We start from the raw sequence: 22,831 nt of genomic DNA, 5'->3' as shown, positions 1-22,831 counted from the left end.
TTTGCAACTGCACCCAGTTAATGTTAGTGTAACCACGTAATTCCTGGAGTGATGCAAGAAAACATCTGATATCTAGGAAACCCTATAATTTTGTAACACAGGTTGGAGCCAAATACAGCTTTGTTAAAAGGTATACATATGCACAGGTTCTGTGTCATCATTTTAATCTGCTGAAGAGATCAATTCTGTTTGACAATTTGGAAGTTACTGCTTGCATGGCAACCTTCTCAGGCACTGATAACCTATTCTCTGCTTGMATACTGATAGAATTTTGGAATTGTTTTAGAAGTCTAGAATCAGTGGGTGAAACATAGCTCAGAAAAACAAGCTTATACAACTCTAGCAATTTACATTTATTAAATATAAGGAGCTGCTTCCATATTGTATGTTGAAGGCGCACAATRTAGAAGTTGGAGGAATAAAGGGAATGAAAGGAGAGGGTACATACTGCAATAATACTGTCTTTAAAAAAAATTATATAAAAAGAGTTGACTGAAATTACTTAGTTGCTGGACGACAGAGATGATAGGGAATTGTCCCCATTCCTTAAATGTCCCCATTCTGAAAGTGTTTTTTAGAAGTGTGAAAATACAGTAAAGGTATTTAAAAATGTCTCTCGAAACATTGGAGTGCTAGGCACTGCAGTCAGAGCTTACAGTTCCTAAAGCAAGATCAGTTAAGGGAATGTATGAAGTGGTTTTGGTGGCTTTTTGCTATTACTATTTACATTATTTAAAATACCATTAASTGGGTCAAAACTGAAGGTAGAGGTGCACCAGTTTTCCAACAGTGCCCTGCTACCGAAGTAGGAGGTCACACTCTCCAGTGTGCCTGTTGATTGCACTGAGGTGGTGCTGGCATTCTCTGGGTTTGTGATTGATTCAATGAAATTCACCTTCCCTTCCCCGCCTCCCAAAATAGAWAGTTCTTGTTCTGGGTTACTGATTTGAATTTGTCTCTGGAAAGGTCCAATATGTGCTGGAGTTTGGTGTGTGAGGGTAGGTCCATGCAGCTGAGAGAAGCTGCCTGGCAAGACCTGTTTGGTGGTGACAAACCAGATCAGCTGCCTCTGAAGCTGGAGTCCATCTGTGAACTGGAGCATGTGGACACAGGCACARTTGCTTGCTCTGACCTAGCAGAGGTGGAAAAGGCATTTGAGACACTGGTGACTTAAACTGTCACAGCAAGGCTTGTCAGAGTTGGTCTGGTTAAACCTTAGAGATGTTAGTTTACTTAGCTGTCATTCTGTATTAAGTTCTGACTGTGCTTGGAGTGAGAGTCTTATAGGTATCCTAAGCTAAACTTTGACTAAAGATGTTAGTCTCTTGGTAAGATCTTTTAATTTTGCTKAAGACTGGAGTTTTGCAAGTCATTTTCCTTGAAGAATACCTCTCTGTGTTTTCTTGCATTATAGTTCTTTCCCATGAGAGTTATAGGCTTGCTTAGCTGCTTCTTCTTTGTGATCTTTTTTGGCTTCTGTTGAGTTTACTGAGGTGACTAAACAGCTTTCTGCAACCAACACATCTCCTCCTTCCCCATGTATTAGTGGTGTGCCAGATTGATGGACTGAGTTAGCTCCTTTTGAAGGTTGAGCTCTGCAGGTGGTACAGGGGAAGCTGGTTGAGGAGCTTGGAGCAGGGACAGTAAGCCCYTTAGAGACAGATTAGTCCATTCTCCTTGTTTTTCTGCTCATAGGAAGCAGTTGCTGTAGTAATAAAGCTCCTTTGTTTGTGAGCATAYAGGGTAAAGAAAAGGACATGGAAGAGTGATTATCCTATTACTTTAATAGAGCAGTGGTTAGAAATTTTRAAGCTGGCCAAGGACTGTCCCTGTCAAGACCCTGTTATCTCTTTAAGAGATGTTCCAAAGAACTACATATTTGCCTTTATGGTTAGTGAGTTGGTTATGGTTTATGGTTATGGTTAGTCTGGCTTYTTGAAAGTCTTCCACCTTTGCAAGTTCAATACGGTTCTTTACCACTTCCCTATAAATCATGCACAATTTCTCCTTCTATTACATATTTTTGGCATTACAGGGAACAGTRGTAGTTAAAAGAAAACCATGAACCTTAAGTTTTTGTCTTTCCTTTTATTTGCTTTTTTTTAAAGTTATCTTCTGTGCAGAAGATCAATGTTTATCTTCCAGTTAAAGATGAAAATTATATTTACAGAGGGGATACTGTTCTTTGAACATTGCAGGAGKTCAGTCACTGAAATGAAGGTTGAACAAATCCTTGGATACTATACTATAGTGCAGGGTTCCTCTGTTGGCAGGAAAGTGGTCAAAAAAGTCTCTTATGTCTAATTTGTGAGTTTTTTCAAGTAATCAGACAACAGAGATAATAATTTAGGGGTTTTTCCCTCATACTTCTAAAAAAATTTCTTCAGACCAAATCTTATTTGCAGTTGTGGGAAAACAGTAGCTGTAAAAAGCACTGGTTTAGTACTCAACAGCACTGTTCTTCTCATATTTAGAAATTTAATTTCTTAAAAGGTAACTGCTTGTTTTCCAAGGACTTGCTGATACTTAAATTATTGTTTAGTAGGGGATATATAATCACTTCCTAGGAAATAGAGGTCAAGTTTGCTTGTGAAGTATGTACTCAAAGGTGATGTGCAAGGTGAGATTCCGAGGAAGATTTGCTGTGTTAGATGTACAAGAAGAGTCCTAATAATCGTAAGGTGAAAAAAGTCATTGTCAGTGAAGATTGTAACTGTGGGATGTTTTGTGTGGAATCATGTGCCAGACTGATTTTATGTATTRCCATTACTTTAATAGTCAGTTTTGTGAACTATGTGCAGGTGTTTTCCTTTATCCAAATATTCACTCTTTTTTGGTTTGAATGAATAAAGATAAAACKAATGAGCATATTCCCTATGCAGTTAAAATAGCTGAGCAAATTATACTGTGTTTTAGGGACTGGGATTCTATTGGCATGCTGATTTTTCAAGCTGATAACTCATTCAGTTCCTAAGGTACATGTGTCCAAGTCTGCAGTTTGCACTAAACATTTGAGCCAGTGTTAGTAGGCAATTATAAAAAATAAATAATAGCATRTGAATATAAAGCAAACATAGTAAATTGAGTAATGTTTTATTATGTTTCTCACATTCTACGTCACTCCAACATTTTAATGGCTTTATCCTTAAAGTTGATATCCTTTAAGTTCTTTAGTATAGTTGAGATCTTAGTACTACTAGCTTCTTGCTTCAGGTACCTACAGCTAAARGCAAAACCAGGGAGAACACATCTCCAGGTGTATGTTTAGGCACTTCCTCATTAAAGAAGCTATCATTACTGTCTTCTTTGCCTCACTTAGTGTGGCAGAGTTGTGTGAATTCTGTCTGGATTAAAATTGTGTTMTGTTTGGACAAGACCTTTGACTTTTAGAGTCATATACAAGTCTAGTGATCACTGGCATGGAGTTTTTTTCCCAATGTAGATAGACTGCAATAAAGAATTGAATTTGTTTACTTTCTGTAAGTTGTTAAAAGTGAGCCTCCTTCCTGACACAGTGCAAGCTGTATTTAAATTGCAGTTGTGGTTCTGTGATTTTATGGGGATTGGAAAAGAGAGGACAATAATGAAAGCAATGTGGGAGGATGAAAGCAGGTCAGAAAAGGGAGAGGGAGTTTCTAATTGAGCCAGTGACTTGCAGTGAGAGGGCGTGACTAAATGAAACAGAGCTTTTTCTATTGTGTTTTTGTCAGTATTATTTGATAGAGTGCCAAAAGTGTGTACAGTGCTGTAGGGTGGAAGACTTGTTTCAAATATGTAACATGCTCCCAGTGTTGGAGGACTTAAATTCTTCAAGTATAGTCGGGGGCAATACAGAATCATGCAGTACAAAGATGTGATAGTGCATGGTTGGTGGCATTCACCCTGGAGCAGGTGGGTCTTTTTTTTTTTTTTTGTTTTTGTTGTTGAAGAGGGGGAATGCTTTGTGTATTGATCAAAAACTTTCTGGTTTTGTGATTTCAGGGGCTGCTGTGCCCCTACTTCCAAAGAGTCACAGTGCAGTTGGACCACCCATCATTCACTCTTTACAGAGGAGAAAGGGACTTCAAGAGTAGTAGAAATCCATTGTTCATGTCTGTTAGACATTCTTGATGGTGAGGTTCTAATTAATTTTATCTCCTTTTGCAGGATGGATAAGAAAAAGAGTACATTGTGTCAGTAGTGTTTCAAAGCAAGTTGGCTGAGATTGGTTCTTTGTATATGAATATGAAAACTATTTCTTTTAAAAAATAGGTTAGCTTTTAATTCAACTCTAGCCTTCAGGATAAAGTCTTTATAACAATGTTTGTTACAGTAGACTTCCTAATGAGAATCAGGGCCTAAGTATTGCTGGCAGGCAAAAGTGAGAGTGAGTGAGTTCATGACTGCATGTGACTCTGTTAGTGTGTGTGTTCATCCTGAAGGATGAACCAGCCTGCGATGGGTGAGCTGGAAGCTGTCAGTCAGTTTGACTCTATCAGCCTCGGGAGGATTGCTCTTACAAACATGGTTGTGTCTGGATGGAGCAGTAGGGGAGATAGGTGTAAGGAGATAGGCTGTGGAGTATAGAGTGAGTAAGAATTACTTCATCGTCTGTCCTTGCTTTTGACAAATAAACTTGTTTATTTTAGTTCTTTAGTTTGTGTTTCCAGTGTGGTCATTGTTTAGTGCTAGATGTTACTGGTAGTGCAACTGTTTCTTTTTCCCATAAAAATCAGACTTGTGTATGTTGAACCCATTTTTATTTTGGAGAAGATAAAATTTTCCTTCTGAAGGCTTTGTCTTAGCCATTTGTATGGTTCATTTATTTATCTACATCCATTGAAAAGATAAATGTGAAATGTTCTTTTTGAGCATAGGTAATTGCTTGTGTTTAGTTCCGTGTTAACCAAAGTAATATATACAATTATATATCTTTTGCATTAATCTTTTTAAAATTGTGTCCTTTAGGTGTTTTTGACTTTTTAATCATGTGTTAAACCTGTAGATCATCACTCTGCATTTTTACCGTTGACAGGTCATAGCAGTGCACTGTTATCAGATTCATTTAAAAAATAAAGGATATCAGTGTGGAATAAGGTACATTTATAGAAMTCAAATCCAGCAGTTATCTCCAACAGGAAACATGTTTATAGTGATGTGAATCCAGCCACTGTATGATATCTTGTCGTGGTCTTTATATGTCAGCTCATGCTGGATCCTAAATGGCTTTTCTTTAAATATATAGAAATTCTCTTTGGGTCTGTGAAACCACCAGATGGGAAAATGTTTTCTACTGACAGATGATACTTTCCCTTAGGCGTTGTTTTCTAAAATGTTTGGAATAGACTATGGTTGTGTAGGTGAATACACAGAAATATTTTCAGTATTTACATCTTATCTTCACTGAAATTTGTGCACAGAAAAGTATACTTACATTAACAGAAAATCCTGCGTTTTAAAATGTGCATCTGCTTTTGCAGTTGATGTGACATGTTATCTTAAATGTAGAAATCTGCAAATCACAAACTAAGTCTGATATGGAGTAGCTGAGTTTTACCACGTAGGTTGTCTTATGCTACAATCTGAATGGACCATTTTTAGCAAATGCCAGATTAAGGGATTGCTCCTGAGAACTGATCAGTATGTCCTGTACGTGGGCACTGTTGCATACATTGGCTTTGACAATTTCTAGCATGTTTTGAGTCCATAAGTATGTGCTTCTTCAGTTCTTCACTAATTGTCTATGGTAAGCAAATTGAAGCTGGAAATGGGCAGAAGACAGACAATTATARAGAGAAAATAGAGTCCCAGCATGCTACTTAAATCCGCCTCTTCCAGCTTTTCTTAGATGATGTCTCTGTTAGCGGCTGAAAAGCAATACTTTTATATTGATCCTCAAACTTTGAATGGAAACCTGAGTATTTAGCTTTCCTGTATCTTAGTAGGCCAAGAAAACCCTTGAGATGCCATACTGGTGAGCTTGTAGTATATTGAGTTTGTGGTAACGGATCACAAAACAACTTGAAATGAATTATTTGACAAGTATTTTTATTTCTCACGAAAGTAATAGAGCCTGTAATGACAAGGGTCTTAGTACCAAATAACTAAAGTGTGAACAAATACTTGGACAGACTTTCTAGCTTTCCAGATATATAGCWGTTATTTTAAGGCTGAGGAAGAATGATAAAAATACCTGTAAATTGTTTCTCTTATTTTTATTTCTTTCTTCAAAAGGCTTTTGTCTGACTTTTGAGTCACAAACTCTTCACATTCATTCACAAATTACATGGCATTGTAAGAGGTCTAGGAAAAGGTTGCACCTGAAAGTTAGTTTACTGTGGTTTTAGAACTGGAGTTAAGCGAAGCACAGTAATTACTTTTGCTGCGCTCTTGGCTGAAATACCCTTAGAGTAGTTCAAATGGCAGTATTCTTCCCAAATCCCATCCTGTAATGGCTTGTGGGATACCAGCTATTTGCTGGATATTAGAAATGTTGGGACTTAACATGAGTCTCTCACCAAACTTCACTTCTCATCATTGAGAGCACAAGTCGGATTTTCTTACATTCTTTCTTTCTGAATTGCATTATATATTCTGAGACATTCCCAAAGACTATATAAAAATCTGATTTTTTTTTTTATTAGACTCCTCCTGTTTCAAGCTCTGTTTCCTTTGGATCTCTTCTGAGGAAGGGAGATCCTCTCCTCTTCCTCTTTCCTTAATCACTCTATTCTGTATTGAATTTCTGTGTTTAATACTCTGGGTCTTATACTGCCCTACATCAGTGATTATCCTATTTTATTTATGACAATGTTGAGACATTTGTGCTCTGGGAGAGGGAATTGAAACCATTGAAGTGAACTGTGTGAGGTGACTTCCTKCCAGGGAGGTTTCTCTGTGACACTTGTCTGGGGGTTGTTTACAAAATCTGTACTGGGGTATTATAGTTATCTCTTGTAGCCTTTTAAAGAGTTCTAACATGTTCTGTGGCAAATATGGTGATATGTACTATGATATAACAGAACTAATAAAGAATTGATTTTGTGGTTCAGGAATGATGCTAGGCCTTTGCTAGATCAGTCAAAAGCACCAGCAATTGTGTAGGTCCAGTTGGAAATGATTTGGCAGTCAGATGTTTCAGGGTGATACTTTTCCAATGATCAGGCATTCTGTGTCTTTTTCAAATCTAGCATTTATTTCCCATGCAGAAAGCATCCATTTTTCTTTTTTCATTTTATTGGGTCTGGYTGAGACAGAGTTAATTTTCTTCATAGGAGCTGTTACGGTGCTGTGTTCTTTGTGACTAGAACAGTGTTGATAACAGTGATATTTTAGCTCTTGCTGAACAGTGTTTGCACAGCGTCAAGGCCTTCTCTCTTTCTCACTCTGCCTGGTGTCTGTCCCCTCACAATGATTGAGGGAGGTACAAGATATTGGGAGGGGAAACAACCAGGCAGGTGACCCAAACAAACTTATGAGATATTCCATGCCATATGTCATGCACAGCAATAAACTGCAGAGAAGTGGGATGGATTTAGAGGTTACCYAGCTTAGGAAGTGGTTTGATATTGATCATGGGTGGTGGTGAGTGGCTCATTTCACTTTGTTTCTTTCTTCTTCCACTTCTCCTTTGTATGTTTTAACAGTTTTATTATCTCAACATACAAGTTTTCTTGCCCTTTATTCATGCTTTTTTCTTCACCCGTCCAGTGGTGGGGGGAAATACGTATCTGTGTGGTTTGGTTACGTGTGGGCAGCTAAGCACAACATGATATCTTCATATTTGTGTAAGGGAAAAAGGAAATGGAGATCTCAACACATGGATATTTGCTTTGAAAGGAATTTCTAGAAGTCATGAAGTCCAAATACCCTGCAATGAACAGGGACATCTTCAGTTAGATCAGGTTGCTCAGAACCCTGTCCATTGAGTGTTTTCAAGGATGGGCATTTACCAGCTTTCTGGGCAACCTGGTTTTGGATAATATGTTTTTGGATTCATCGGGSTAAGGAAAATATTTGCTTTTATTTTCAGTGTTGAAATTTTTAAGATACCAGGGAAACTTCTGTCACAGAAAAAAAAACGACAGTGAAAACAGTAACTATAGTGTATTTTTACTAGGCTTTGTATATTTTGAAGTTAAATTTGAATGTTTTGCCTTGCTGCAGATTTTTTTGGTGTCCCATTTCCCATGGTGGTCTTGGGTCCATGTTTTTCATTTAGCAAGTCGTAGTTTGCAGCTCATGTCTTCCCATTCTTAGTGCACACTGTTTCTGCTGCTTCCCCATGTTGGCCTCTCCAACATGCTTGCTTTCTGCTCAGCTGTTGTTTCTGCTGTAGTCGAATTTGATGACTCCCTGTTGCTTTTTGCTCCTCTGGAGACCATTTACAGAAAGATCTGTGCTGTTTTGACTAGATGCCAAAAATTGTGTGAGTCTGTAGGCCAAGTGAAGATAGAATACCTATTTGTTGAAGTTTGTCTCTATTYGTATATTGTGGAGATATTTTTTTAAGGCTTCTGTGCTCAGTACATAAAGGTGAATGGTCTTTCTGAGGGACTGTTGAAAGGATGTTCTTGGCTGAAGACCAATACTRGAAAAATTTAAAGTTCATATTCCAGGCAGGAGGATGCTAGGGCTGTTCAGTGACCACAGATCTTGAGTCAAAGTTGAAGATAGGATCACATGTGATTTTTGTAAAGTCTTTTCTCATAATTATTTCTCACAAACAGCAAAACTGTTTTGGTTAATTTTCATTTATTTATTTTTGTGTCCAAAGTTGACTTGACACAGAGAACCACTGAATAAAAAATTAAGCCAAAACAGTTAAGTCCAGAAAATAAGACTGTGTAACACAAAAAAAAAGTTTGACATTTCTAGTAAAGGCATACAATTGCTGATAGATTTTCTTTGTATGTGTCTTCATGCTGCTGCTGCTGAAAACTGAAAATTTGTACTSCTGCAGCCATATAAAATTATAGTGTACACTGTATCTGAGCTAGGAATTCCAAATAGGATTTCACATTCTGTTACTGTCTGAAAACATTTGAAACTTATCCTGTATATTGTACCTAACCTGAGAATATTAAAAGTTTGAGTAAAACTATTTACTGTATTTATGMGATTACTGTTAGTTCAGTTGTTAACTTCCATATTTACTTGAAGGGAAGAAAAAAGAAAAAAAGAGGAAGTCTATGTTCACCTCCATTTCTGTGACTGGGAAAAAGAAGTTTAAATGGCAATCCAGGATTTGCTAAATTAAAAGGGTGGACTTGAAAAGAAGAATGATTTGGGACATGATGTGGAAGAAAGAGTTATGCTTATAGTGTGAAATGTGGAAGTGAATTTATGCAAAACATCATAAGAGAAAACACAGTAAATAATAGAATACTAACTGGTGGTTGGAAAAAAAAAATACAGGACTGGGAAAAATTATTGGGACAAGTATGACATACTCCAATAGCAAGTGATAGTGCTGTGACTAACACYCTCACTCATCTTTCCAGTACAGTGTGTTAGGGAATACTAATAGAATACAGCTTGAACTGATGTGAATGAAACAGCARCTTAACTGTATATCTAGAATCCCARTACAGGACATCTGAGGGAGCACTTTAGTCTTGGATAGTAAAATTAAAAAATCCCAGGAAATCAAAGGAATTTGGTAAGCATTCAGATATAATGATATATAGCCGGTAATTAGGACTTCAGCTTATATATACTTACCTTGTCTAACAACCACTGTAAGAATAGAACTATGATATATTTTTTGTGTCCTCACCTGTACATTTTTTGTTATCCATCAATCTGTATATTTTCAAGATGAAAGAAAGGAGAAGCTGAAATACTGAATATAAAAGGAAATTCCAGAACGGTGAAATCCAGTGAAAACCTACACAACAAAGTGTTGCAGTCTCTGTCATATTCTGACCGGTAACTGTATAATGTCTGAACTGGCTTATTTTTCAACATGCCAGTCAAATATGAAAGTTTGAAATAGCAGCAATTACAGCTTGTGCAGTTGCTGTCATTTAGTGCAAAACCATAGATGTGTTTCTTGTATTTTCATCTATCTTAACATCAGAWACACTAAAAAGACTGTTAGTCTTTTCTTCTTTATAGTAGTTGTAGATGGAAGGACAGAATGATTCTGTCATTCAGGTTGTATTATCAGTACACATCTCTACACCAGTTTGCAAACATTTGGAAAGAGTAAACCAGATGAACCATTAAATGAAATACATGGGATACTGTTTAAAAAAAAACCAGTGTCTTGTTTGTATATTTGAGTTTTGTAGTGTGACTGAAAATTTGCCATCCTGGATGCAGTTCCTGTTTTGGAATATATCTGCTTCATTGTAGTATACTGGCCCATGCATACTACTCATCAGTAATGGATGGGAAAGGAAAGAATGTGAAAGACAGGGTAAATGTAGATTGGTTTGGGTTTTTTTAACTCATGCTGTTTGCTGCTGGTAGAACATAGTTTAGGTTTTCCTGAGAATGAGATTGTAAAAAACAAGTCATTATACTTAGTAGAATCTAATGGAGTTCTGTACCAAACTTCTGTTTAATCTTTTGAGCCCACTTCTGCTTTCAGCCTCCACAATTATTCTCTAGCAATATGTTTCACTACATAGTTTTGTATTTGTAGAGCAAGGGAAAAAAAAGATTCTAAAATTAAAATTTTTATATTGGATGTATTTCCCAATTCCTGTGTTTGTGAAACAGAGAGAGAATTACTACCTCCTTTCCACATTTTGCGTAATTTTTTTCAGCTTTTTAAGTCTTGATTTGTTTGTCTTGTACTCTCATTCGCACTGAAGGCTGGAGTTTTAGCCTATTGCATATGAAAACTATTGATTATTTATACTGACTTCTCTCTCAGATTACTTTTATCCACTGCTGCAAGTTTCAGAATTGTGAGGGTGTGGCAGAATACTGCCATGACATGGTGATGTTTCCATTTCCTATTTCATTCTTATTCAGTTTTGAATTGTGACTTCTCTGACTATTGCTGTTGGGCTAGGGAGGTGTATATTTATGGGATCTTTGAAATGATTTTGTAATGATGCAGGGAAGTGCTGTTCATTGACACCATGGCTGGGGTACATAATCCTCAGTCATCTGTCAAGATAACATTATTGAGGGAAAGTAGCTGAACTTAATTTAGAAACAGTTAAAATGGGACTTACAGGAAATATCAAGATGCAATTTCCTCCTATTCTACCTGTCTCTAATGTATATTGGAAGAATAATGAAAGTTCTACCCAATTTACTTTACATCATCTCTGAAAGGTTCATGTTGCCAAGAGTAGCATTTATATGTGCTCACAAGTTGGTTACAGTGACATAAATAACTTTATTTTGTGTGGAGAAGGCTGGGGAAAGCTACTATATGATTTAGAAAGGTATTGCACTGAGCATCAGATCAGAGTTTGTCCTGTGTATCTCCTGAAGTSACTCAGTGCTTTAGCTCTGATTCTGAAGAACCGGAATTTTGGTCCTTTTCTCTGCATTGTATGTTCAGGATTTGACTAAAGAAAAAGATGGAGTTTATTTCTTTCAGTAATTGCAATTGTGTTGTGTAGATCTCTTGTTAATAAAACTCTTTTTAACAATTAAATGTATGTACAAGTGGAATGTAWCTGCTGCACTCAGGAGTTCTGCAAGGTACCTGTTGCCTTAGGGCACTGTGAGGTTTTGTCTGTAAGGGTTTTTTTGGTGTTAATGCAGTTTCTGGTGTRCTGGGGTCCTCATCATGGATTGGATCTGTTGGCTCCAGTACWAGTGGTGTGTGCTTAATGCCTTCTTTGCTTCAAAATAAGCACCTCGTAATTTTTTTTGCGGTAAATTGAAATGTGCAGGGGGGTTGAAACAAAGACAAAAGTTGTGCTCAAAATCAGGGAACTAATCCATCGGGATGTTGTTTGTAGAGTATTGTTTAAAGGTAATGTGTTGTCTAGTCAGTGAGTCACAGGCTGTGGAACTCTCTGCCACAAAGGATGATCCTGGGTCTTCAGGGGAGAACAGCAGCTACATAGATACTGTGGGGGAGGTGGGATACACACCTACTCACACTGTTATCTAGAGAAAAATCAGAGGCACAGAATGTGCTCAGGAGGTCAAGCTAGGCAGATCCCAAAAAGATCAGTGTTGGAAGCAGAAAGACTTTGGATGTAACTTTCCTGTTGCCAAACTGCAAAGCTGTTTGGGTTTTCTAGTTGCCTTTCTGCATTATAAATACAACAGYGCAGTGATGCATACCACACCACAGAGAAAAATATAAATGAAGTTTGTGTCCAATACACCTCAAAACTTAAAATATATAAAAATAAATCTCACAACAAGAATTCTGGTATCATTGTTTCATTTAAAATAAAACTGGAGGAGTCAACAGTATACTAACAACAACAAAGTAAAGCATGAAGGGCACTTACATCTGTTTGGAAAAATAAATTTTTATTTCGCTGTTTRGGCTGAAAAAAATTTGACTTCATGTCCTTTATTCAATTCCTCTATGTGGAGTGGACTTAACAGTATTTTAGAAGACATATTTCTGAAGTCTTGAAAAATTAATTTTCAAATTTGCTGAATGTTGTCACTGCTTTGTCAGGAGAGTGCTATTTTGCTCAACTGTATATATGGTAATAGTTATGTATTTGTACATTTGTACATTTCTAGGATTACTGAAATTAAATTGGAATGTATGAAATCATTCCACCACCAGTTGCTGTTAGAGTCGGGGACAGATCCATTGCATGAACAGGGGAATTTCTTGTCACATCACTTAATGATCAAATTCTTGTCCTAGGGAGCCTCCAACACTGTTACAGGACAATAGTAGGAAAGGGTTCTTTTCCCTATCAAGGAAGCATAAAGGGAAAACTATGCCCACTTACAAAATGAGTTTGGCAAGTCATAGGGACGTTTATGAATATTGGCAGCAAAAGCACAGTCTCTTATGTTTTTGTTTATTATTAGGCAAAAAGGTGTTAAGTCAAGCCTGCCTTTTGGGTTTTTTGTGTTGCGGGTTTCCTGGGGTTTTTTTTCCTAACTTTGTCATCATTTTAGCTTGTGGTTATACTATTTTTATGTTGGGTTTTTTTTTCCTAACTTTGTCATCATTTTAGCTTGTGGTTATACTTCCTCACCAGCTTTAACAGATGTACATTGCTGGGTGCAGCCTTCCTTTTTTTCAGATCTTTTACTTGACCATTTTGGTTTAATCTGAGGATGTTTTTGATAATGAAGATGTATCTGCCATGTGTTATTTTGGTATCTTATGTAAATAAAGACTTTCGTGGAAAGTCTTAACCTAATGTAAAGAGTCTTCTCTCTCTCAAGGATACTGTTGAAGCACTGAAAGCAGTACAGCTCTCTCACAACATTTTATGGCGAAAAAACGTTGAGTATAGTGCAGGCTATTTATGGATCAAGCTTGGCTGYATTCCATAGGAGAGATTTTTCCTGTAATTCTGTACTGGCATGTATGAAAACATTGTCATCCTTTTTGTAAGAAGTTATGAAGGAAAACCAAATCTTTGAGAAATTGTCCTGATGGAAAGCATTTACTATGATTTGTCAACACAGATATGTCTGTTAATTTCTGTATGTTGATAATAGCTGCTTGTTGCACTGCTGGTCACCTCTGTGGCAAAGATCTTCTGCTTCTTTGTATTCTTGTAGTGTCTGACCTTTTCAAAAGTGATTTTGAGAGTGACTTCAACAAAGAAGGTTGTCTAAAATAAATAAATAAATAAAWAAATAAAATTTTAAAAGCCTTTTTGCTCTTGTGGGGAAAGCTGTTGCTAGAAGGTTAATATTTTAATAGTGATCTATGTAGGAAATTACGAAGATATCAAATTCTAATACAATATCAAAAATTATGAAATTGGGATAGTATCTTGCTGTAAAATTATGACTAAACACTTTTGTTTTAAATTAGCAACTGCTTCTTTTTTCAGGAAATTTGGAGAGCGACCTCAACCGAAACGGCTCACAAGGTAAGCATTAAAGAAACTTTGTATTTAACAGCTTTCTGAAGTTACCCTTTTCATTCGCAGAAAAAATAAGTTAAAAATTTGTGGGTTGCTAACCCTAGAATTCTAAATAGCAAAGCTTTTAATTATATATGTAATCAGCAGCCAGATGTACAATTTTTGACAGAGTGGTGTATTTTTAATATGAAGGTCAAAATGCATTTTTAAAAATGGTGTTGACTTTACATATCAGTTATTGCAGATTATTCAGTAGGATGTGCATCTGCTTATTTTTTTAATCTTCGGGAATGAGCTGATTTGTTTCTTGGGTAACAGTGTCTTGTGAGGTCATCTAAATTAACATTTTTTTGCTGCCAGAATTGAAAACAGTGCAGTCAAGGAGTGATCTTAACCAATTTTTGGTGAAAACCAAATAATCAGAATATCAAGTAGCACTATCAAGTCAATCCATTCTGGGAGGTGTTTAGAGTGACTGGGGTACAGTGCTTGATTTTTCCCTGGCCTGCCTGGGAAGTATTTACACCATAAACTGCTCAGTAGTCACTTTCTTTTTTGCAAATTACAGCAACACAGTCTATGCAAAGATTTATTATTCTGTGCCACGAACTGTGCCAATTATAATTAGCTCCTGACTTTAAAATACACTTTTTGCTTGAAAGCAAAAAAGGATATGCCATTTGTGTTAGAGTTCTGTGTGGTGATAGAGGAAGCCCCTTGTCACCCTGACAATCTCTGTTTTAAATGAAGTGATACCTTATGTTAGCACATGGGTTGGGAGGAGCATTTGCATTTTGTGTTGTGAATATCTGCCTCACTGCATTTCTGGATAAGTTTTAGGTTAGCTTRTCATCATTTCAATGCAAAATTGCAAGTAATCGAATAAACATGTTTAGTTTCTTGTTGGCCTGTCAGTCTTGAGGGATATTTGAAGATACTATGTTTTAAGTAATGAGCTACTTTCCATCTTCAGTAGTAACACCAGTTACTATCATCCTGAAGTTACTCATGTAATTTTTCTTTGGTTTTTTTTTGAAAATGAACAAAAATAGAATGTATCTTACATGATTTTAGAAGAGCAACCAAAAAAAAGACTATGCAATGAGAACTTTTAATTAAGTTTTCTATTTACTATAATTACTCTAAATTTCATGTGCAGGGTTTCAGCTACTAGGTATGCTAGTTACTCTTTCGTGAATGCAGGGTTTCAGCTACTAGGTATGCTAGTTACTCTTCGTGAATGCAGGGTAGGCATCTGATAAATGCCATCCATCCTTCAAAGCAGCAGTTTGAAAACCATTCCTGTGATGACAGAGGCTAGAAACAAGCAACCTAACCTCCCTCTGAAGAGTAAACTCATGAAACAGAACAGCTGTCACACGAATTTTTAAGATTTATTTGTTTATGTCATGCTGAAAAYGTATCTGTAAATCCTTAAAAGCATTTAGTTCAATTCTTGGAAAATTGGTGTGGCTTTTTTGTTTACGTTTAGTCTGTTCACTGTCATGCAAATGAAGAGTTTTAAGATTGGATAATTAAAAATGTCATGTAAGATATCAGTGGGAGGGATTGGAGGGGAAACATCACTTGTTCTCACAGGAGTTTAGATTGTACAAATCCAGTATAGAAACAGAGTAGTAGAAAACAAATTTTCTTTCTCATACGATGCTAAATAAAGATTAGATAGCACCAAGCAGTTTTCTGTGTGGGTTGCTGAGTTTAGGTAGTTTTTTTTATAGTAGTCAAGTAAGAAGTTTTCAGTATGACAGATGTTCTTAATTTAGTATGGTAATACTCTTAACAGAATATTTTAAATTGTCAGATTAAACGTTTTTAAACAACTTAAATGCAGCTAATACATATCATAATGAAATGTATAATAATAATTTCACAGTGAATTATGTTTTGTGGTTTAAAATATATTCCTAAACAATGGCTGTAAATAAGTAAGTCTGTGGGCTTTGAGACAGTTATTACAGCCGTACTTTCATGGATAAACATAAGTTTTACCAATGTCAAATGTAAATAGTTGAAGTTAGTCCAAATTTAAAACAGCAATTCAAGTCTTTTCTCTGTTCTTTTATCATGCTATTTACACAGAAAATTGTCACCCTAATCACTAGACATTAATCATGTCTTATGCAGGCATGASAAACACAAGAATTTGCAAAACTTCTTTAGCAAAGCTGAGTTGTTGTTGTCYAACCCAACCATGGCTCAATCTACTTGCTTTTTTGTATGAAATTGTGTGTGGGGATTTCTTCTGGAAAAAGTCTAGTCAATAAAATACTGCTTTTTATCTTCCATCACTTTTTCACTAGAAATGTCTGGTTTTCTAGATCTGTCCTAAGGGAATACAATAGTTGGCGCAGTTCACAGAAGAAAGAGAAAAATTCCAACAACCAAACAAAAAATCCTTCTTATGTTGGGTTTTAYCTTTTCATATAAATTCCTGATAAATTTATAATTAATTTCTCTGGTAGATGACTTTGAAGATGAGTGCATTGCTGGGCATTCAACCCACAAAAGCTCCTTCAGGAACTTGTGTTCCTGCCAGCACTCTAGCACAGCTGATCCCTAGGGTGTTGAATTTGGCATGCTGCTTAATGAACAGTTAGACTATTATACAGAAGAGTGATTGGGTGTTATTGTTCTCTCTCTTCTCTCAAGGAATTGTTGTTGGTATGTTTGAGGTAATTACAGCATTTATATAACATCTGTAATTACAGTGATGATGAACAATAAAAAATTCTTTTTAGTGATTTTTTTTACCTGATTATATTCAGGAAGTAGATGTTTTCTCTAGAAAACTAAGTGAAACAATATGCTGGAGAGTAAACTTTTTCTTAGTTATCTTCAAAACCAAAAGAAAACTTGCATATAAGCATTCTACTGATTTGGTTAAAAGCTTATATAGTTTGCCATTATCATAAATTGGTCGTGAAGAAAATACTTTGTAAATTGTAAATGATCACAGACCCCATATTGTTAGTTTCATGCACGATAGTTCTTTTTCCTTTGTAATTGTCTTAAACACTAAACAAGCATATCTTGACCCTGCGGTAATGCCCTTTTCGGAATTTCAGGTCCTTGGGGTTTTTTCCCCTAAAGATGTCTTTGTATTGTTATAAACAAAACCAAAAGAACTTTTGAAGTTTATATTGTTTTGATTTTTTAGGGAAGCAATGCGAAATTATCTGAAGGAGCGAGGTGACCAAACAGTGCTAATACTCCATGCAAAAGTTGCGCAGAAATCATACGGGAATGAAAAAAGGTGAGTTTTTATGTTTTCCTGAAGTCTCTCTACAGCTGCCAGCTAAGGAAACTGTGGYGTATAGTCAGGTGCACAGCACTTTGCAGAATCCTGCAGATTGCACTGTAGTCTGAAGAAACACAAAATGCTTCCTCCTAAATAATTTAATTATGTAGCAAGAGCTGCAGACCGGTAGCATTCAATGAGAGTGTTGCTTGTTTCTACCAAGAGGCTCCCTTTTGAAAGGCAAAGCTTTTCTTCCATTGAACTAAAATCACTCTCATTTTAAACCTTCCATTTTAATTCTGGAATATATGAGGTGATCAATGGTGAATATTTGTAGAGGAGTTTTTTCCTGAATAATTTCAAATTATTAGACAAGAGAAATTGCTAGCCTCAGTAAGATAATTTTCTCAATCATATCTGTAATAGGTTTAAAAAAAATGATGGGTAAGTCATGACTATATTTATGATGAATATCCCCTTGCAAAAATCCATACAGTACATGYTACAATTATAGGTACTTTTGTAAGGGACAGAATCTGCAAGAATATGTGAGAATACTTTTTAGGCAAAGATGCTTTTCCTGCTGTCTTCTCTTGCAGTCTTCTCTGTGTCATGTTTTTGTTGCGTGACTAGTAGAAGCAAGTAGGTTACTCCTTTACATGCAGGTTTCTRGACTTGTTATGATGCAATACAGCCTTCTTTAATTGTAAGTGATGCTTTTCTACCAGACGTTTCACTAGAATAGTRTGGTATTCTGTTAGTTTTCAGATACTTTGCATTATTAATACATGTTCACCATAAAAAGACCACATGTTCAGCACATTAATGGTTTTGAAGTTTTAATCTTTCTTTTCCCACCATTATWTAAGTCCTGTTGCATCATTTATAGCTTTGAGATTAGAGATTTATGTGTATAAACACAAATGTTATCATTAAACCTGCAGATTTCTCAGTTCATTGCTACCTGTCTCAATCACAYTTTCTGATGTCTGTGAGTCAGAGATGCAGACTATATTTTAAACTTTTGCACTATTCTGTGCCTGAGTACTTGTCTTTCTCAGGTTCTTTATTTTGGKCAGTGTCCAGGTTCTGCAACTCCGTGGTATTGTTTACTCAAAGCGCTTTTTAGATCCTTCTGAAATTCCTGATGTGAATCAAGTGGGAAGTCAAGTGAAGGAGTAAGTGCACAAAAGCAGACAAGTGTATTTGCAGCTCTSTTGCTCTCTGCCGTGTTTAAATGCCGAAGGGTTGCAATGGCACGCCGTACTAGCAGTAAATAACTGTAACCCTTYGTGGCAAAATCAACAACCAAAAAGATTTATTGTGACAGTATAGAAACCTCCAATTTTTATTATCTCAGCTTGTATTGTCATTGAAGAGTTGCATAGTTAACTCATCACTGTAGATTAGTTTAGCATATTAGTTCCCAGAAACAAGGGGTGTGTCTGCAGACGTGAAAGTGACTTTCTAAACAGTGTATCTGTTACTTTGTATTAAAAGTTTCATTACTGTTTGGAAAACTCAGGAATCCAAGGTAAAGCTTCAAATTGGTATTTGGTGTCTGAAAGCTCCTGTGTGCATTTCATAGTATTTCCATAAATTCCAGTTGACTTGCATCTATGTGTTTATTTCACCTGGTGCTTTACCATGGCACCTACCTTACCTAGGGCAGTGGTAATGTTTCATAACTGATYATTGGTTTCTCACTCCTTGAAACAATTGCTAACTGGAATTAAGCATTCTTTTACCASACTTTCTAAGGTTCGGCTCAGTGTCTTAGCCCAACTGCATTTATTCGTGCAGGTTATCTCAGATCCACCTCTTTAARAATGGAAGCATGTCAAATGAATGTAGAGCACTTCAGAGCTTTGCAGAAGGAGATAAAAAATGAAAATAATTAGTTATTGGTTATCAAATAGTACAGTGCTGAAATGATTGCTGTTGTGGTATGGMTTATGAAATAAAGTGTGGAATCAGTCACCAAATTGGTCCAGTTGGAAGGCACTACAGGGGACATCTGGTCCAACCGAGAGCACATGGCACACATGGTGCAGGATTGTGTCCTGATGGTTCTTGAATTTCTCCAGTTAGGGACACTCCACARCCTCCCTGGGCAACCTATTCAATGTACAGTCACCKGCACAGTAAAAAAGTTCTTCCTCATGTTCAAGTAAAACTTCTGTGCATCAGTTTCTGCCTGTTCCCTCTTGTCCTRTACATACTGAGGATTCATTTTTTCAGTTTAAATATTTTAGTTTTTCTYAAGCTTTAACATAGAATGTAGACTGCCTCTGAAACTATTCTAGTATCAGCTAGTTCCCAGACCATCAGCATCAGTAATGATGTCCGATGTTGACAGCATAAAGGAAAGGGCCAGTTRTTAAATCCTTGGTTCCCCATGTGCCCTAATGTACTTAGTGAAACTGAATGGTAAATTAGTATATTTATTTTTTTTTTAAATTATTTCTGCTGTCTTTATAGCAGAATGTGGCCTTGTTTCTTCATAATTCAGGACTAAGCAAAATTAGCAAAGTTTGGTGCTTAATGCAACTGGACAGTCAAGTTTTCATCATTTTTGCATTCACTACCATTTCTGAAGTGAGTTGGTTTGCCTACATCTTTATAGAAAGAAATCTATTTCGTACTTATTTTTATGGAGAAATTTCCTSTTTTCCATGGGACTTCATTATGGCATAGATATAATCTGGTTCATTTTTGGACCWTAATAAGTTAATTTGCATTACTTTTGTCACTAGGAATTCAAGTTACAAAAGGAATTATTTCTTAAATTTGACATCTCTTTCAAGTGAATAGAGAACTTAAAAAAGCCTAGACAAATTTGCACCTCTTGTTCCAGTCTTAAATTAAGTCTTAYTTGTTGTGAGGTCATAGAAAATACTTGGCATTAACAAACCTTGCACATCATAATTAAAAGGTTAGCACAATAAGTACCTTTCAGTGTTTTGATGAGGGTTAGTAGATGAAACTCACTGTAGATGGTGCAGATCTCATCTAGTGTGGTCTGGTTTAAATAGGCATCACAATAACATTATTCCAGGTACATGTATGCAGACTTTCTAGGTTCATTAGAGAGTTTTCGATACTTTTAAGTAACAGGAATGAAAAGAGTTGWCTTTTTTGAGTTGACCCTTCATATTAGCCTTGCAGTTCACAATATGAATGGGTTTTAGCTTAACAAAGGAGCTGGGATGTAAGAAGCTCAGGGTTGGGCTTTGGTYGAGTTTCAGACTTTGTGCCTGATGTTTCCTGTTGGATGACTGTAACCTTTCAAGGGCATTCAACTGATAGAGAAGCTGGTGATGTTTAGTCCTGGYGAGTGTGGGTGTTTGGCTTGTGCTTCTTTTATTTTTTTCTATATTTACCATTCACTAAGACTTTTCTCTWAAGTCTGAGCAGTGTGAATTTTCAGCAAAGACTGAAGTGTTTTGGATTCCAAGGCACAGTTCATGTAAAGACTGTGAGCCAGATCGATACTTSTGTTGTGCTGGTCAGAGTTTAAACWTGATCACTRCTGATTAGCATGAGAACACTGTAGCTGCATCTCTTTTTACAGCTGTTAGTGAAGGAGCTCCTGTAATTTCTGATCAAATACTTCTCTTYGCTGAAATGAATGTTCCTGTCCTCGGCATAAAATTTGTTATTGAGCACACAGCTTTTTCCAGGGCTTAACCCGTGGCTCCACTGCTTCATCCTTAGCACTATAGTACCTAATGTTTTTTCATTTGTTGTTGTCACAYTGAATTCTTTAGTGGATGTCCTTAGTTTTTCATCTCCTATGCAAAAAGATGTCTGAGCAGTTTCATTCTCAAAACAGTGTGGGTAATTGACAAATACACCCTCCTGCTTGACCGGCCTGGAATTGATCARGAGATACAAAGGAGAAACTTCCCTTCTGAAGTCACTCTGGATATAAAATAACTASCTGGTAGAAACATCTAAATTCTCCTAAAGGCAAGGGCTTCTATAAGATGAACACAGGGATGACTTGGCTGATTTGAACTAGTAAACCTTTGTGACAGAAGCCTGTGGTTTGAGGAGAACACTGAGTGCATCAGAGCTAGGTAACAATAACAGAGCTGAGCAATAACATCACTTCAAGCCCTTGCATCCTGCAAGGAAATTCAGTTAGGGTAGCTTCTCTGCTTGAAGTACCACATGTTCTCTGTATTGATTGGCCTGAATTGACTGAAGGAGTATTGTTCTCTCCCTTGATTATCTGATTTAATACAATTTTTCYAAAGTTCAAACCTGGTTTACTTTTTCTATGTTGGATAGAATRTTCATAGCTAATCTCTTCTGTACATGAGTTCCTGGAACTGTAAATATAATGTTARAAAGCCCCCAAACTGTAGTTGTTTATGTCTGAAAGCTAAGAAAGAGGCAGATACATAAGAAAACTCATTGAAATTTTGAGTGTCCAAACTCTTTCTTCATGTTTATAGTTTTACTTAAAATTTTACCAGCTTCAAATAGAGTGCTTTCATTGTTGCGGCTTGTTTTCTCTGCATCGGTGGGTTACGCCTTGTTTCTTACAGGTCTTCATTGCCATCTAGTGGCTGTAGTCATTCAAAGGACYTGGTTTAGAATAAAGCTGAAATGAAAAAGGATATGAAACAAAATTGGGATTTTTTTTTCTTGTGTTTTAACCAGTAAGACAAATAGAAAAGAGTACATGAAGAAGAAAGGAAAATGTTATGTGCTTTATAGRGTGCAGTATTACTTAGAATAGAAGGGATTTGTTGGATTTTTGTTTTGATTTTGTTTGGTTGGAGGTTTTTTAAGCAAAGCATTGCTCTGTTGATAAAGCTTGACACTGATTTTTAATCTGTGTATAACTATTCTTCAGGAATAGCTTATAGCTAATGAAAAGAAACATTAACACTGAAAGGATCTTGTATTGTCATTTCAGTTTGAGGGTTSAGAAGYTGACTAGGTATGTAKTGGGCATTTTCTGGCAATCTCAGTTGGTTTCCAAAATACAAACTCATGAGTAAATGCATCTGTTMCTTGAAAATTTATTCCCCATTAAATTGCACTTTCTAACATTGGAGTTAGAAAAGTATTGTTTGTAAAYGACCACTGCCATGATTCCCAGTTCTGAGGTGGAAAGTAGTGTAGGTCTCTGCTTTGCTCCCAACAGTACTTGGRCACCATCACTGCCCTCACCAGTCTAATAAAAATGTGACTCCTGCTTATCTTGTTTCCTTTCCACCCACACATGTCTGTGTGTGTGTGCGTGTGCATCTATAATTTTTAAATGTTATCATGATTGTCTGCAGTAGAAATTTCTTGAAGCTGTCATTTCTTGGATTTGGTTTTCTGTTTTCCTAAAACATGCTGATAGTTGCAGCTACCAGTAGATGAGACTGAAAGTAATTTTTAACAACAGTTGTGGTGTTTACATATAGGTGTGGAGTGATAGGGGACWTAAAAATTAAACTTGTGAAATTTACATGTTGTATATTAATACAAATTTTATGATCCTGACTGCTGTCRTTGCACTGTCTCCCTCACAAATATAAGTCCTCTTAAGATAACTTTTTCTTTAGGGTAGAGAAATTTTTGTGAAAAATTA

At 36.3% G+C, this 22,831-nt stretch overlaps 1 protein-coding gene across 5 annotated transcripts in view; it reads left to right on the top strand.

Moving 5' to 3' along the window:
- The window catches only part of RBPJ (recombination signal binding protein for immunoglobulin kappa J region), a 144,137-nt gene that overhangs the window by 107,931 nt on the left and 13,375 nt on the right, over positions 1 to 22,831 (top strand). For 4 of the 5 annotated variants that reach the window (XM_057365049.1, XM_057365047.1, XM_057365048.1 and 1 more), the window contains 2 exons: positions 13,944 to 13,982; positions 17,155 to 17,250. In XM_057365049.1, coding sequence (XP_057221032.1) covers positions 17,162 to 17,250 — 89 coding nt within the window. In that variant the 5' untranslated portion in view covers positions 13,944 to 13,982; positions 17,155 to 17,161. Of the gene's footprint in view, positions 1 to 9,827; positions 9,910 to 13,943; positions 13,983 to 17,154; positions 17,251 to 22,831 lie in introns of those variants that run through there. The other variant, XM_057365052.1, reaches the window with a different exon arrangement.

Source organism: Malurus melanocephalus, unplaced genomic scaffold (assembly GCF_030028575.1).
Source record: "Malurus melanocephalus ecotype Western Australia unplaced genomic scaffold, MMel_1.1 scaffold_47, whole genome shotgun sequence".
In the NCBI taxonomy this organism is placed as follows: domain Eukaryota; kingdom Metazoa; phylum Chordata; class Aves; order Passeriformes; family Maluridae; genus Malurus; species Malurus melanocephalus.
Note: the sequence above shows the minus strand (reverse complement) of the source record. Positions and strands in the feature narration are given on the sequence as shown.